The sequence below is a fragment of the Mustelus asterias genome, chromosome 23 (genome assembly GCF_964213995.1).
Source record: "Mustelus asterias chromosome 23, sMusAst1.hap1.1, whole genome shotgun sequence".
NCBI lineage: Eukaryota > Metazoa > Chordata > Chondrichthyes > Carcharhiniformes > Triakidae > Mustelus > Mustelus asterias.
Genome location: NC_135823.1, coordinates 26,263,101 through 26,280,642, shown reverse-complemented (window position 1 = coordinate 26,280,642; position 17,542 = coordinate 26,263,101). Strand labels below are relative to the sequence as shown.

The following is a 17,542-nucleotide window of genomic DNA, read 5'->3' as shown; positions in this document are numbered from 1 at the left end:
GGTACACAGTACATACTCTTGCAACTTGGCCAACGTTGTCGACCTGATACGCTGCAGGAAAGAATGTCCCGAGGCATAGTACATTGGTGAGACCATGCAGACGGTGCGACAACAGATGAATGAACGCCGCTCGACAATCACCAGGTAGGAGTGTTCTCTTCCTGTCGGGGAACACTTCAGCGGTCACGGGCATTCAACCTCTGATCTTTGGGTAAGCATTCTCCAAGGCGGCCTTCACGACACACGACAACCCAGAATCGCTGAGCAGAAACTGATAGCCAAGTTCCGCACACATGAGGGCGGCCTCAACCAGGATCTTGGGTTCATGTCACACTATCTGTAACCCCCCACGACTTGCCTGGGCTTGCAAAATTTCACGAACTGTCCTGCCTGGAGACAATTCACATCTCTTTAACCTGTGCTTAACCCTCTCTCCACTTACGTTGTCTGTACCTGTAAAGACTTGATTACCTACAAAGACTCGCATTCCAATCATTATCTCATAAATTGAGCCTGTGTCTATGTATGCCCTGTTTGTGAACACAACTCTTCACTCATCTGAAGGAGTAACACTCCAAAAGCTTGTGCTACCAAATAAACCTGTTGGACTTTAACCTGGTGTTGTGAGACTTCTTACTGTGCTTACCCCAGTCCAACACCGGCATCTCCACATCATTTATAGATGGAGACATAGAGTACAAAAGCAAGGAGGTGAAGCATTATAAAACATTGGTTTGGCCTCAACTGGAGTTGTGTCCAATTCTAGGCACCGCATTTTAGGAAGGATGTGAAGGCATGTGGAGAGGGACTTCAGTTATGAAAATGGATTGGAGATGCTAGGGCTGTACTCCTTAGAGAAGAGAAGGTTGAGAAGAGATTTGTTGGAGCTGTTGAAAATCATGAGGCATATGGACGCAGGGGGTAGGGAGAAACTGTTCCCATTGATGGAAGGAGTGAGAACCAGAGGACACCAATTTAAGATCAATGACAAAAGAACTAAAGGTGTCATGAGAAAATCGTTTTGCACAGTGGGTGGTTTTGAGCTGCAATGTATTGCCTGAGATTGTGATGCAGGCAGGTTTAATCATGAATTTTAAAAGGGTATTTGATAATTATGTGAAAAGAAATGCAGGGTCAAGGGAAAAAGGCAGGGACTGAGACTAGCTGCGTTGCTCTTGCGGAGCCAGCATAGACATGATGGGCTGATTGGCCTCCTTCTGTGCTGCAACCATTTCATGATTCTGTGACCTTTTTTAAGGAATTCTATAGTGAGACTTAACAGTGTGTGTGTGGGAGTTCTGGTTAATTCCTTTGACTTCCTTGATTAAAGTCTGAAGGGTTGCCTCTACAATATGTCCACTGGAGAAATGTAGAATCATTGTCAGCCCCTTCTTGATTTCTGTGTTATTCTGTCTATGAGCAGACTCCAGAGGTTGTCTATTTCAGTGGAATGTTGACACTGAACACTTTACAATTTCACAAAATCTAGACCAATAACTTATATTGTTCCCTTTGTTCAAGTTCCTTCTTTTCTACCCTTTCTCATACTCATGCATCTTTTGTCACTCTTATAGTACATATTATAGTGCTGTTTTATTGCTGGTCAAGATTACTCTGACACATTTCAAGTATCACCATTACTCTTTCTAACTGTGACAATTGAGAATGCATGCAATTTGGAATATTCAACAGTAAACCTGTCTTTTGGGAAATAATTTCTCATTCCTTTCATCACATTTGTAAGGAACCAGACAGTTTAAATGGTGTATTTTGATTAAACCCTCTGTCCATTGCTGCAACAACTAATTGGACATTTTATTTGCCCCTTTGGCTCAAATGGCAAATGAACTACACATTTTTGAACTGATCCAGCATTCAGAAGAAATGCCAGTTTTGTTCTTAGCCTGTACTCTTTAGTTGATCGTTGCCAAAAAGCACAATAAGGATGTTATAATTGTCTCAGTATTGTTGAAGAGAGGGGAATATTCAACTAATGTTCCTGCTCCTGACTATTATATGGTAAAAGCGTAACATTAGATGAGTACAGCACTGGGACTATCTTTGATGCCGCCCACAGTCTAATAATCTGCAAATGCTGGTTGTTTGGGCCCACACATGGCAAATAGCAACTTGGGCGAGATACTGGAGAATGGCTGGTCTCCCAGCGTGAGTCACTGCCTTCAGGAGAATGGAAAATTGGAGTGACAAAAATAATCTCAAATCATCATGCTATAATGTGCTCTGTTTTATTGAAATGTAGATGTGCTTTGGGAGATCCTCATGATGTTAAAATGCTGCTTAAATGCATTGCATCATATTGTTCAAAAAAATGTGAAAACAAAATGTTTTTAAAAACTGGTTAGATAATATTCTGACAAGTATGTCCTATTTTTGTAATCCCTTTTCACTATCTTCCTTTCTTTTAAATATGTATTACTATTTAAACTGCAATATGTATGTTTTCCCTTTGCAGGTTACCGGATAGCTTACCGCCTGGCAGCTGCTGAGCCAAATAAGTTCATTATCACAGAAGTCAGCTCCAATGTCCGACAGTACTCTGCAACAAAGCTGACACCCGAGTCTCCATACATCTTCCGTGTGTCTGCAAAGACACGTCGGGGCTGGGGGGAACCAGTGGAGGCAGTTGTGATCACCACAGAAACGAGAGGTAAAGTATCAGACGTTGTGGTTATTGTTAGATTCAAAATGGAGTACTGAATTTCTTATGTTTCTTTCAAAATAAGAAAATATTTCACGACCTTCATGTATATCCCAAAAAATAATTGAAGGAATCGTGTAAGTTTGGAGATTATAATAATTCTTGTTCTGTATCACTGAAGGCCTTTAATTCCAGTGTTGTCAATGGCTGATAACGCTGCAAAATTCCTTGGTAACATACTGAATGTTCCCAACTCCACTTTTGCAAAAAGTGAAGAAATTATATCTATCTTATTGATGTATTTAAATTCTGTACATTATCAAAACCTGCAGGATGTAGAAGCCCCTCAGCCCATTCAATCATCTTTTTCAGGCTAACAACTTTACTGTCTCCCCTTTACAGTAGTCAGCCACCTCTTCAATGATCCCCAATGTCTTTAGGCACCTCAAAATTGTCATTTCTAGTATTGTCATATTTCAGCCATTGTGCCTTGAAGACAAGGTCTGCAGTGGTTTCGACCAAATGTCATTAACATTAGCATCTTCAGCAAGGTCATTTTTATTTAATTGTAATGGAATTGTTAGTATACAAATAGGAATTCTTACCAGTTATTAAGCTATGGATTGCTGGAACATTAGAATTGAAACTGCCAATGGTTAGAAACTTCACATCTAAACTGTGGATCCCAGACAGTGGTGCTGGCTCAAAGAGTTTTCAGATTCTCAGCATTAATCTCAGCTGAAGATCCTCAGAAAACTAGAGAAAATACATAACAACACTTTAGTATTTCTGTGTAGCTTCTTCACCAAAATTTACCAGATTATCGTCAAAACTGAAAAACATTACTGATGAAATGCAGTTCAGCACAAGCACAAATAGAATGACCTGTAAAGTGTTTTTGCAGCGCTACAGAGGCCTAGCATGACTTTGCTCGGGCTTGATGCTCTGCTGGCTGTTTACTGCATCACCTGCACTCCATTCCAACAGGAAAAGGGTGCACGTGGAAACGGCCACAGTGTGAATATGAGAATGCTGTGAATGTATGCTATTCTGACATCGCAACCAGCCGATGCAACAACAGAATACCAAATTTGGACCATATGGGTTGAGGTAACTAATTGATCAATCACTCACCAATCAAGTGTGATTCTGCAAGCTGGAATCTGCACAATGGTTCCTTAAATGACCAGGCACATAAACTACAGATAAGGTCATTTTTAACAACTTCTGCTGTTTGATTTGACTCATTATTGTCACATGCATTGGGAACAGTGAAAAGTATTGTTTCTTGCACATTGTACAGACAACGCATACTGTTCATAGAGTAGATAGGGGAGAAGGAAAGGAGAGGGTGTAGAATATAGTGTTACAGTCATTGCTAGGGTGTAGAGAAAGATCAACTTAATATGAGGTAAGCCCATTCAAAAGTCTGACAGCAGCAGGGAAGAAGCTGTTCCTAAGTCGGTTTGGTACGTGTCCTCAGACTTTTGTATCTTTTTCCCGACGGAAGAAGGTGGAAGAGAGTATTTCCGGGGTGTGTGGAGTCCTTAATTATGCTGGCTACTTTCCAGAGGCGGCGGGAAGTGTAGAAGGAGTCAATGGATGGGAGGCTGTTTTGCGTGATGGACTGGGCTACATTCACAACCAAGACCACATGCTTGTGGTCTTGGTTAGAGCAGGAGCCATACCAAGCTGTGATACAGCCGGAAAGGATGCTTTCTATGGTGCATCTGTAAAAATTGGTGAGGGCCGTAGCGGACATGCAAATTTCCTTAGCCTCCTGAGAAAATAGAGTAAGAAGTCTCACAACACCAGGTTAAAATCCAACAGGCTTATTTGGTAGCATGAGCTTTCGGAGCGCTGCTCCTTCATCAGGTGAGGAAAAATAGAGGTGTTGGTGGACTTAACTATAGCGTCAGCGCGAGGAACCGGGACAGGTTGTTGGTGATCTGAACACCTAGAAACTTGAAGCTCTCGATCATTTCCACTTCCTCACCATTGATGTAGACACGGGCATGTCCTCCACTACGTTCCCTGAAGTTGATGACTATTTCCTTCGTGTTACTGACATTGAGGGAGTGATTATAGTCATCACACCATTTCACTAGATTCCATATCTCTTTCCTGTACTCCTTGCTGTTGCAAACTGTCTGGAAGTACTGTGGAGTGTTGTTTTTGAAGGTGTTGTTGTGTATGCCTGAATTTGCTGGAGTGCTTCTGCATGTTCACAGGGATGGCAGAGGTGTAAGTAATCTGTCTACACAAGGGCTGCTTAGGCATGGAGCAGCTGTGGAGTGCCTCTGAGTCTGCAGAATGTCAGGGAGATGGAGCAGAATGGGAAAGCTCTGCACCATACCCTCTGCCAAGTTTGAACTGGACTCCTCATTACTACTTGACATTGTCAGGACGCTACCTAGAAGGCCAGCCAGAGCGCGCACAAGTGTGCATGCCCATTGTTCTATATGCCACCCCATCGAGGTCCTCACCTGAACTCTTTGCAGTGGAGCTTATCAGCTATCTCACTCTGCAGTGAATTGATAAAATAATCATTCTTTTTCCTGCTATGGCTGGGATCACTCGGGCCTCAATAACTCACCACATGTGATTTCAACTCTGTATATCCTCCCAAAGTGTGTCCCTTGCCAGTATCTGAGTTAGTGGCCATGAGTGTGAGATCAAGGCCTTTCTATTAGTTGCTTTCTCTCTTCCACGATGGGATGCTCTGGGTGGACCGATGATAGATCTTGGGTGTCTTAAAGCAGAAAATTAGAAAGGGAAGTTTGGAGTAAGGAAGTGGGTGGAGTGGGAAGCAAGAGGCCCATATTCACACCATCTGCAGCTTTGCTATGAATCATAGAATCCCTACAGTGCAGAACAGGCCATTCAGCCCATTGAGTCTGCAGTGATTCTCTGACAGAGTACCCATACATGTCAAATAGAAGGATGAGGATGTGCTGGGAGCTGAGAAGGGACACAAGGTCAGAATGTAATATCATTCTCAATGTTTCCGGCGATGCCAAATGGTCTAAACTCTGTCACTGTCAGCCCCATGATGCTGAGAACCATCTCCTCTGTGGGGCTCAAGAGATGCAGCAATCCTTATCTGCCCACCGATCCTGCTCTTGCCCCTTTTATTGTCTACGACCTTATTGTGCAAAAGAGGAGGCAGAATGTTAGTGATTGAGCTGCACTGTATTTGGATGATGTTCCTGCCATTGCTGAATAGTTGGACATATGTGATGACAATTATAGATAGGTGTGAGGCTGACAGCATTGATTGCATGAGGGTTAGATGGGGATCACCCATCTTGTCCAAACACAGTGAAGTACATCCATTGGCATTCTGCCCCCTCTCTCGAGGGATAAGGTGGCACCCAAAAGTGGTCAGAGCAGAACCGTTGGGCAGACATGAACTGCTGCTACTCCTATACTCAGCAGTGCCACGGGAAGGCAGTGAGAGTGCAGGCACTGCACCCACCTGAGGCCTCGGATTCAGGAGAGGCCCAGGAAGTGGTTCAGGGCTCGCAGGGTGGGAAGTGCAGAGGAGGTAGGTTGACAGCAAGGGCAGGAGGGCAGCTTTCACTGGGTCCACTCCTACCTAATGCCAGGTCCCTCACTTAGTGCCTTTAAACAAGGGACTGCTCTTCGGAGCCTGCAAGCAAACATGCCAGAGTTTGCTCATCATGCCCCCAGCATACCATGGTTAATACCAATGGTGGTGGCATGATGCCCTTAAGCGGACATTAAATTCCCACTTAAAGGCCTTAATTATCAGCAGGCCAAGAAGACCCTCCATGAGATTTCCCACCACAGACTTAACTGGGATGAAGGCGGGAAGGTAGCAAGCTTCCCATCCTCCCACCCTGATTAAATGCACCTTGCCACTTGGAGAAGCAATTTCCACATAGACTGCAGCCATTCAAGAAGGCAGCCCACCATCATCTTCCCGGGTGGGGATTGTCAATAAATGTTAACCTTATTAGTGAACCACATAACTCATTATTATTTTTAACGGCCTCTTATTTATCAATGCAATCATCTTTCAAATAGGGTGATAAGATGAGAGGTTTTGTATTTCCTTTAAATAAAAGTAGTAAACAAGATGCGGCCAAGTGCGTAACATTGAGTAGAAAGCAAAGACATTTCACTAAAAGCCAGTCAGAAGGTAAATTGATTAGTTAACTAACATTACACAAATTGTGTGTTCCCTAAAGATCCTGAGATATTGACTGATCAATTCCACATCTAACTTTTTCTGTGCAGATAGCCCACTAACTCATTTAATGTTCAGAATCACAGCAAGAGAATTGCACCATTCCTGCGAAGCCATCTGACACTGTTTAAAATCTTGGCAATGAAATAATCTCTTGAAGGTGTCGTACAAGTATTGCATTCAGCCTTTCCCTAAAGAAGTCTGCAATTAGTTTAAAGGATGTAATGTGTTAATATGATCTTTTCCATCTTAAGCAATATTATCCCTCTCTTCATGAAAATACTCATTTAAACATGGTAAAAAATGCAAATTTTGTGAAGAAATTATTTCTCATAATTTATATTCACCTAGTCTCCATTTGTCAGCTAAAGTACACCTTATAGATTCTCTTAAATTTCAGCCGTGGCTCAGTTGGTAGAGCTCTCTGGAAACTACTCCAGAGATTTGGACACAAAAATCAAGGCTGGCACTCCAGTGCAGTACTGAGAAATGCTGACATGTCATGACATGTTTTTTGGATGATAGGGTGTCCAGGCAATTAGGAAGGTAAATGGCATGTTGGGCTTTATTGGAGTACAAGAATAAAGAAGTCTCCTTACAGTTGTATAGGGTTATGGTGAGCCCATGCCTGGAGTACTGTGCATAGTTTTGGGCATGGATTTTCTTCAAGGAGTCAGGACTTTTCCCGACCCTGCCATTTGGAAACCGACCCTATTTTTATGCTGGCGAGGTGGAAATGGGCTGGAGATGGGCTTGCTCCTCTGGTTACAGGCTCAAGGCAGCAACAGAGATAGTGGATAGAGAGATTGATAGGTTAGTTTACTAGGAGATTGGCCCAGTTGTAACCATAATTGGTTGGTCCTCAAGTCTTCACATCTCGCCACCCGTCAATGCCCCCCACGGTCCTTCCTTGTTCCTCCTTACCCCCTCATATCCCTATACCCCTTCATTACCCTATGCAGCTTCCATACTGTGACTCTTCCAGTATCCTCCATGTACAAAACCAATGAGCCAGTAACAAGTCTGGCAAGTCTTTGAAATGCTCCTGGAACTGACAGCATAAGCAAACATGCTTTGAAACTCATCTCTGAAAACATTGCAACCCCTTGCGACCCTTTAAAAATGTCAATCAACTGCCGCCATTAATATAGCTGATAAAAAGCTTTAATCCACTTCACCGCACTTAATCTTTTGTAAATAAATACATCAAACAAAGATCAGGTCATTATGAGCTAATAAAGATATCAACCAAACACAACACCCCCTTGCAAGCTGTGTTAATGTTGCCTAAAGAGCTGCTGAGTCCATTAGCAATTCTAGGACTGCAGCCAAGAATTCGTAGTGCGCTCATCTGGTAACTGTATCTACAAAGCAGTTTGAACAGATGGCCAAGCATGTGTTTTTCCAGTGGCTTGGTTTGGAGTGATTTGAAGGTTTCCTTAATGGAATCTGTACTGCCCATTATTGATTGACAGCTTTATGAGATGGGAAGAAGGGCAGCGTTTTTCAGTGGGGATGTTGAATTGCTGAATTTTGTTCCTGACACGATACTAGGGTTTCCCCTGTGGTTCAAAACTCTTCTGAGATGCAAGCCATATCTGCAAACAAATCAGGCCTGGCACCATCAAAATTCTGGGGCAGGTTGAGGGGTGTTTGCAATGTCCACCCTTGCAATGGAGCAGGCAAGGGTGAATGTGTTGAGTGTGGACTAGCAATATTTACCAGAAACAGGAGTGGGTGTGGGATTCTTGGCATTGAATTCCACCCATCGTTTATTTTTAAAGACCATCTGAAATGTTTCAACTACATGAAAATCCAGGCCTTGGTCGCCATATTTAAGAAATTATATACTTGCCTTTGGGGCAGAAGAGTGAAAGTTTACCAGATTGGTTCCTGGAATGAGAGGATTGCTTGTGATAGGCTGAACAAATTGGGTCTATATTCCGTGGAACCATAGAATCCCATAGAAAGTGGCCATTTGACCTATTGAGTCTCCACCGCCTCACTGAAAGAGTATCTTACCCAGGCCCACCCACCACATAACCCTGCACATTTACCATGGCTAATCCACCTCACCTTTGGAGAATAAGGGGCAATTTAACATGGCCAATCCATCTAAACAGCATATCTTTGGACTGTGGGAGGAAACCAGAGTACCTGGAGGAAACGCATGCAGATATGGGAAGAACGTGCAAACTCCACACAGTCACCCAAGGTCAGAATGGAACCCTGGTCCCTGGCTCTGTGAAGTAGCAGAGCTAACCACTGTCACCGTGCCACCACCTTTGGAGGTAAATGGCATGATGGCTTTTATTGCAAGGGGATTGAGTCCAAAAATTAAAAAGCCTTGCTACATTCAAGTGAGACCATACCTGAAGTAGTGTATGCAATGATGGCATCCATATCTAAGGAAAGATATATTTGCCTCTGAGGCAGTACGACAAAGTTTCACTAGATTGGTTCCTGGGATGAGAGGATTATAGTATTATTAGAGGCTGAGTAAATTGGACCTATACTCTCTGGAGTTCAAAAGAATAAGAGTTGGTCTCATTGAAGCATACAAGATTCTAAAGGGGTTTGACAGGATAGACACTGAGATATCACAAGGGCACAGCTTCAGGATAAGGACGTCAATAATTCAGGACCAAGATGAGGAAAAATGTCCTCACTCAGAGGCTTGTGAATCTTTTGAATTGTCTCCAGAGAGTTGTTGATGCTCCATTGTTCAGTCTTTTGAAAACTGAGATGAACAGATTCTTGAACTCTTGCAGGAATCAAGGGATAGGGGGACAGGTAGGAAAATTGAATTGTGATAGAAGATCAGCCAGGATCATATTGAATAGTGCAACATACTCAAGGGATTGAATGGTCTACTCCAGCTCCTTTTCCTCATGTTGTTATGACATTGAACCAAAACCTTGCCTGCGCTTTCAGATAATTAAAAGATCCCATGACACCATTTTGAAGAAGAGCAAAGGAGTTGCCCCCGGGGTTCTGGCCAACATTTATTCCTTAATCAGCATCACAAAAACAGATTATCTATTCATAATCACATCACTGTTTGTTGGACCTTGCTGTGTGCAGATTAGTTGTCGCTTTTGCTAAATTACAACAGTGTCTGAACTTCAAAAGTATTCATTGGCTGTACAGTGCCTTGGAGCATCCTGAGGTTGTGAAAAGCATTATATAAATGCAAGTCTTTTTTCATACATAGGTTCTCACTACTAAAGCATGGTGTCAAGGATATTTTGCACCATATGCTAATAGTTGTTTAAATTTAATAATTTAAGTGGACTATAAATATTGTGTGTTCTTTTGAAGGATTTTTATGTGGCAGTAATAAGTCTTGCTTCTGTTACGAACAAACTTACAAGATGCATCCTGCAGTCCATAAATCTTTTAAATCCAAAAGTGACCCAAGTATATTTTTGTTAGTTAAAAATACCTCTTTTTTTAACCACGTGGGTGTATGGATCATGAGAAAGATGTGGGGGTAATAGTTAACAACTCACTAAATGTGCATAAGCATTCTGAGGTGGCTTTAGGAAATACAGATAGGGTTATAGGGTGTGTTTTTTATTATTATTCATTTGTGGGACATGGGCATCGCTGGCTGGCCAGCATTTATTGTCCATCCCTAGTTCAGAGGGCAGTTGGGAGTCAACCACATTGCTGTGGCTCTGGAGTCACATGTAGGCCAGACCAGTTAAGGATGCCAGATTTCCTTCCCTAAAGGACATCAGTGAACCAGATGGATTTTAACGACAGTGGTTTCATGGTCATCACTGGACTTTTAATTCCAGATATTTTTTATGGAATTCATCTGCCGTGGCAGGATTTGAACCCTGGTCTCCAGAACACTAGCTGAGTTTCTGGATTAATAATCTAGCGATAATACCACTAGGCTATCGCCTCCCCCGAATACCACTAGGCCATTGCCTCCCCCCTAAATAGACACCCCTTTTAAGTTGTCCCCCCTAAATAGACACCCCTTTTAAGTTGTGAACACCACTGAGCATAAAATAAAGAGGTAAAAACACAAGAGTAAGTGTTAAGGAATGTTTTGTCAGAGTGCTTGGATGTTTTTTTCATGGGAAGTGGGCATCACTGGCACTGCCAACATTTGTTGCCCAGCCCTAATTGCTATTGAATTTCCAAGCCATTTCAGAGGGCAGTTAAGAGTCATATGGGCTGCAGATTTCCATCCCTAATGGACGTTCGCGAACTAGATTTTTTGCAACGATCAATGATAGTTTCATGTTCACCATTACTGAGACTAGCTTTATATAATTGAATTCAAATTCTAATTTCACCAGCTGCCTCTTTGGGATTCGAACCCGTTTCCCCAGAGCATTAACCTGGGCCTCTAGATTAGTTGTCCAGTGACATTATCACTACTCCACTGTCTCTCCCCTAAATTGAGTAAAATTATTACAAAGGGGTTCTGTAATGGAACTGCTCTGTTTTCACCATCCTTTTCATTTGTTATTACTATAAATAAATCAAATATGTTGTCTACCAAATCAAAGATGACAGAACATAAGCATAACCTAGAGCAATGATAAAATTCTGGAAGATTTACCCATAAATATCAAATCAAAATTTTCTAGAGAGAATATATACCTCTGAATTACACCTTTCCAGTTAAGAGATAAGTAGAATCCTTTGACAGAAGTGCCACTAATCATACAAATTTCTCCTCCACTATTGGACTTCCTGGGTCCCTTTAGACTGACTTCAACTCTAGCACATAAATTAGACTGACACTTCAGTGCAGATCTGCAGTGGTTCCAGCCAACAGATGAGACATTAATCAAGATCCCGTCCGCTTCATCAAATGGATGTTAAAGATTGAACAAGAGCAGGCATTTCTCCTGGTATCCTTGTCAACACTCCTCCCTCAACCAATGTAACTGGAAACTTATTAACAGCACAATTATTTCATCCCTAGTGTGGGATCTTATGTGCTAAATAGCTGCAGCATCTAGGTTCCAACAGCTGCTGAACACTGAAGTTCTTTTTTGAATAGTGAAGTGTTTTGAAATATTTCTGATTCTTCACAGAACATATCTTACGTTTTTTCTATCGTCCACACTTCACCCAATACATTTATTTATTTTAAATGTTTTTGCCAATGATCATAGAATCATACCACCAATATGAGGCATAAACTTCAGTACAGAGGAGATTATTTTTAAAATATAGATATTGAATCCCTCTGTTTTGCAGCTTCTACTGTCTAGCTGAGCTTCCTAATTATCATTAGTGACTAGCATTTTGGCCAAAGGCAACAAGCCTCATGATGAAAGATGTCATAAAAGGCTAAATCTGAATGAGAAGCAAGTTAAGGGCCTAAGCCCAGGGTGCAGATTATTAAACTTGAAGAGAACAGAAAAGAAAATGAGAGAAATTAAGAAATAGTGGGGTGCTGTTGCCAAGCCAGGAGGACACAGAGCACTTTTTTCTGCATCAATTCATTTTATAGTTTGTGTGTTTACTGCTGCTGAACATTCACACTTCCTCGGTGGCAAGTGACGCAAACAGAAAGGCAGCAGGGACGAACCAAAATAGAATAAAATGCTGAACTGTATTGTTTTTACTGAATCCTGGATGAGCACATTGAGAGGTAAATGTTTGCTGAACCATCAAAAACTGCACGATGATGATGGTTGCTTTACACCTATACAATCAATAAACTGTGTATTGCTCATGCACAGCACAGCAAACAAAATCAATTGCTCCCAACATAACTTCTAAAAGTATGGCTTACTTGATATTTATCTATGAAAATCAATGAAGGCTTATGAAACAGGGAGGCCATGCCCTGAACCAATACATCTAGTAACTGATAAGCTTTGAACAGTCACCGGCACACTTCAGTTAGTAGAGACTAGCTATGAATTTCATTATAATTCCCTTTCATCTTCAATTAGTCTTATTACATCTAGTGAAACCAATGGGCCAAATTATTAAAATTTTAAATGAGCTGAAAGACCATTTACTGTTATAGTCCAATTACTCCCCATTTGACTTTATAACAGGATCGCTCTGAGACACTCAGAGCCTGAATTCAAATATTTCAGTCAGTCATTTTATAGTTTAATTGTTCTTGGAAAATTAGAATTTCAATCATTCATTTCATTTGAAGTTGATGCAGCTATGGGTGAAGTTGAAAGAGATCTAGGCCAGTTAGCAAATCATTTCTTTAAAATATACAATCCTTTGGTGTGCCAATCATCAAGGCAAATAGAACATTGAACAATGTGGTCAAATCTGTAGGGTACAAGTCAGTGAATGTCTCATTAATGCTTTGCCAAGTTCTGGTCAGACCACTTCTTGAGCACTCTCCACTTCTGACTGGTTTAAAGAAGAATCATGAGCCTGATTCTTAGTATCTCAGAAGACACTGAGGAAAGGTGGCTCTTCAACATTGAGAGGAGTGAATAAGGTACTTGATCTTCGTTTACAAGACAATAAATATAGAAAAACTAAAACTGGAATATTTCTAGTTAAATCATGACACCAGAATGAAGGGGCACATATTCAAACAAAAGCAAGGCAAACTTAGAATTGATTGGGGATGATCTTCACAGTTTGTGATCAATACATGGGCAGACTTTCAGATAGGAGATTGACAGCAAAAACCTTGTATTCATTTAATTAACGATTGGGTGCAGAAGTGGATTCACAATGAAACAGATCATGCCCAGGCACAGGGCCCCGTCCAATGGCTCTCCCACGCCAGCCAATGCATTGGGCATCCAGTCACAGCCTGATTACTCTGCATTTGTGATAGACTCACTTTTGAGAAAGTCTGAAAGAGCAGGAACACACTGGTACGAACTGTACAAATGAATAACTTAAGGCACACGCACAAGGAACAAAGAGAGGCAACTAGGCGAAGAGGGAGAGGCTGCTGAAGTTTTTGAGCAGGGGAGCAGGCGAGGCGAGCAGGTTTGCAACTCAGCCCAGGCCAGCAACAACAGGTGCATGAGACATGACACCCCAAATGAAGCTTTAGCCATGAGGAGACTGCCTTAAAGACCACAGGCAAGCCCGATGAGTAAGAGTGTGAGAATGGGAGAATGTGTGGGGGACGGGTGTAGGGAGGGGATAGAGTGTGAGGGCGTGGGGGAGGAGAGTGTGTGAGGGGGTTGGGTTGTAGACTTGCAGGGAGGGAGAGTGTATGCAGGCCAGGTTGCATCATGGAGGGAGGGAGAGTTTCTGATGGGGTTGGGGGTCCACGGGGAGGGAGAGTTTGAGAGTTTGTTTGGAGGGAATGGGCAGTAGGAGAGTGGAGTGAGTGTTGATTAAAATCCAGAATCGCAGGTTCCCAGTTAAAAGATGAGTCCCATTTTTGCAAAGCTTGAACCTGATAATAATGTACGATTGACTGTGCCTGCTCTTTCAGAGACTTTAGCTGCCTAAAATCAAGATCAATTTCTTTAGCAATATGGAGCAACACTGTCAATCTGGCAGTCAAAAACAGAGAAAATTAAATGTGAGGCAAGAGGACAAAGGTGGGGAAAAACAGTTCTGTAAAAAAAATTTCTATAATGTGCTATGATGGCACATTAAAATTTCAAGTTTATTTATTAGTGTCACAAGTAGGTTTACATTGACACTGCAATGAAGTTGCTGTGAAAATCCCCTAGTCACCAGACTCCGGCGCCTGTCCAGGTACACTGAGGGAGAATTTAGCATGGCCAATGCACCTAACTAGCATGTCTTTCAGACTGTGGGAGGAAACTGGAGCACCCTGAGGAGACCCACGCAGACACGGAGAGAATGCATAGTGACCCGAGGCCGGAATTGAATCATGGTCCCTGGCACTGTGAGGCAGCAGTACTAACCATTGTGCCACCATGCCGCCCCATTATACTACATACATTATACTACTGGAACGCACCTTCAATGATGGAACTTAGATAGTAGTTCCTTCAGGAGGTATGAGCTGGGTGGGTCAAATAACCTTTTTTATTCCTTCTGGAAGGCCATTTGAGGTTTGCAATTGTAGTTAGACAATTTAAATTCAGGCCCATCAAAACTTGGGTATGGTTGGATATAGAACCAGACCCAGTAGCTGACTCTTCATGGAAAACTTGCAATAAAATTATCAGTTAACTAAACATGACTATTTCTATATTGTGAAGAGGGATTCTAAATATGTTTAAGAAATTAGATGTTAACCGAAACATTAGTTAGCTCAACCTTGTGTTAAATTGTATGGAAGATTTATTATGTGTGATAGGTGCAATGAAAACATAAGCCCATTCTTTATCAATGAGTTTATAATTTCATTACATGTAGTATACGGAATAATTCTTTTGTGGTCATGTAGCCTCACTTTCCTGGTCCTGTATTCACTCAAAAATTGTGGTGGAAAACAGATCTTGAGTCTGCCTGGACTTTTTTGGTTTTGTTCTGCTCTTGTGCAAAGACACCTCTGGTGTTTAGGGGACAGTTGCAGGACAGAATTGTTTTTGAAACCTTTTTTATTTTGCAGACCGCCCGCAGCCAGCTACCAACCTGACAATACCTCAGTCTGAGATTTGTGGTCGCAGCTTGCTGTTGAAGTGGAAACCTGGCAGTGATGGTTCATCACCAATCCGCTACTTCACAGTGCAAACAAAAGAACTACCTGACCAGGAGTGGCAGACACACACCTCTTCAATCAATCATGATGCTACATCATATGTGATAGACCGGTAATGTGTACAGTCTGTTTATTGCGTATACAATTCCGTAGCTTATATATAAAGAATATGAAATTACTCTTTGCCTGCCAATCGAGAAATAAAAGTAAATCAGGATCCCTGGAAATCTAAACTCAGAACAAAAAATGTTGGAAATAAGAGCCCAATCAGAAACTGCAGGAGAAATATTGTGAAAGCTAATGTTTCATCAGTTCCTGCAAAAAAAATGTTCCTGCATTTTCTGTCATTATAAAGTCTTGCAACATCCTCCCATGGATACGATTTGACACTCTTCGCTCACTGGGGAGGACATTGATATTGAGTGAGAGGGATAATTTGATATGATTTGATATAATTTGTCATGTTCTTCCTTGAAATCAGATCTATGGTTTCAACAATAAAGGTAGCCTTACCTTACAAACTTGCAATAAAAAACACAGCAATACGCCAACCTTAGAACCAAGACAAGCAATTAGTGTCATATACAATATCAATTGGTTACTTTACATTATTGGTAAAGAAAATAACTATAGTCTGCTTAAGAACTCCACTGCTAAAGTCTGCACACAAGCTTGGTTAAAGAGCATAGCAGAGATGTCCAACACAAGGACATTTGTCACTCTTCCGTTGCTACCTAGAGCTATTCCCAAAGGCTGTTTTCAACAAACCTGCATCTCAAACATAGTGGAGAATCTCAGATATTCTGTTTCATATTTTCAAAATTTAAACACATCCAAGCTTTGTATTGAATCATAAAATGATATAGCACAGGGGAGGCCTTTCAACCCATTATGTCTGTGCTGCTTTTTAAAAGATTATCTAATTCACCCTAGCTTTTTCCCCTTAGACCAGAAAACTTTCCTCTTCAAGTATTTATCCAATTCTCTTTTGAAAGTTGTTGTTGTATCTGCTTCCACCACTCTTTCAGGCAGTATATACCAGAACATTATGTTATCCAACCGTAAAGTTAAACCTTTTCCCCAGATAGTTCCCCATATGTGACAAATGAAGTGTCAGAAAGTCAACTAAAATTTAACTTGAATAAAACCTTCCTCTTTATTCAATACTTGAGGTACTAATACTCAACATAAACTCAGGTTAGTTGCAACACTTACTTTAACTCATTTAACTTCAATCTCTTTTAACTCTAGTTTAACTTTAAATTTTAAGCTTTTGACTGAAAACAAATACTACCCACATGGGCGAACTGGCCAGGCTTGCTCTCTGGTATGAATCTCCCTCATGGTTCTTTGTCTTTCTCTGAATAAAATCTTCAGGGCACACATTACGAATGTGAGTCTAAAGTTTCCGCTTAGGATGAAGACTTCAAACATATCTTATCCTAAACTTTGCACAATGTTCCAGAAAGTTCTCTGGCACTCAGCCAATGATACCACCAGAAACTGATCGCAATGTTCAATTATAGCCAATGGAGTTACTCATAAACAACTCCCAAATGTTTATACCAAGCTCCATGTAAATTAAATAACCTCACCATATATGGTAACAATGGCTCCAGAATGTCCAGCATAGTCCAAGCAACCATCCTTACTTAGTCAACACAGAAAGTGTCAGGTCACATCTCACAGGACAGGTCATGACTTGATGGGTTCATGAAGGGAAGGTCATGTTTGACTAATTTGGTGGAATTCTTTGAGAACATTACATGTGCAGTGGACAATGGGGAACCTGTAGATGTGGTGTATCTGGATTTCCAGAAGGCATTTGATAAGGTGCCGCATCAAAGACTGCTACATAAGATAAAGTTGCACGGTGTTATGGGTAATGTATTAGCATGGATAGAGAATTGGTTAGCTAATAGAAAGCAAAGAGTTGGGGTAAATGGACGTTTTTCTGGCTGGCGATCAGTGACTAGTGGTGTGCCTCAGGGATCAGTGTTGGGACTGCGATTGTTTACAATTTACATAGATGATTTGGAGTTGGGGACTAAATGTAGTGTGTCAAAATTCGCAG

The 17,542-nt window shown here is 41.5% G+C and overlaps 1 protein-coding gene across 1 annotated transcript in view; it reads left to right on the top strand.

Annotated features, from left to right (window-relative positions):
• Positions 1-17,542, top strand: part of sdk1a (sidekick cell adhesion molecule 1a) — an 839,938-nt gene that overhangs the window by 736,058 nt on the left and 86,338 nt on the right. Inside the window, exons 29-30 of the mRNA XM_078240149.1 lie at positions 2,474-2,668; positions 15,379-15,580. Coding sequence (XP_078096275.1) covers positions 2,474-2,668; positions 15,379-15,580 — 397 coding nt within the window. The remainder of the gene's footprint in view (positions 1-2,473; positions 2,669-15,378; positions 15,581-17,542) is intronic.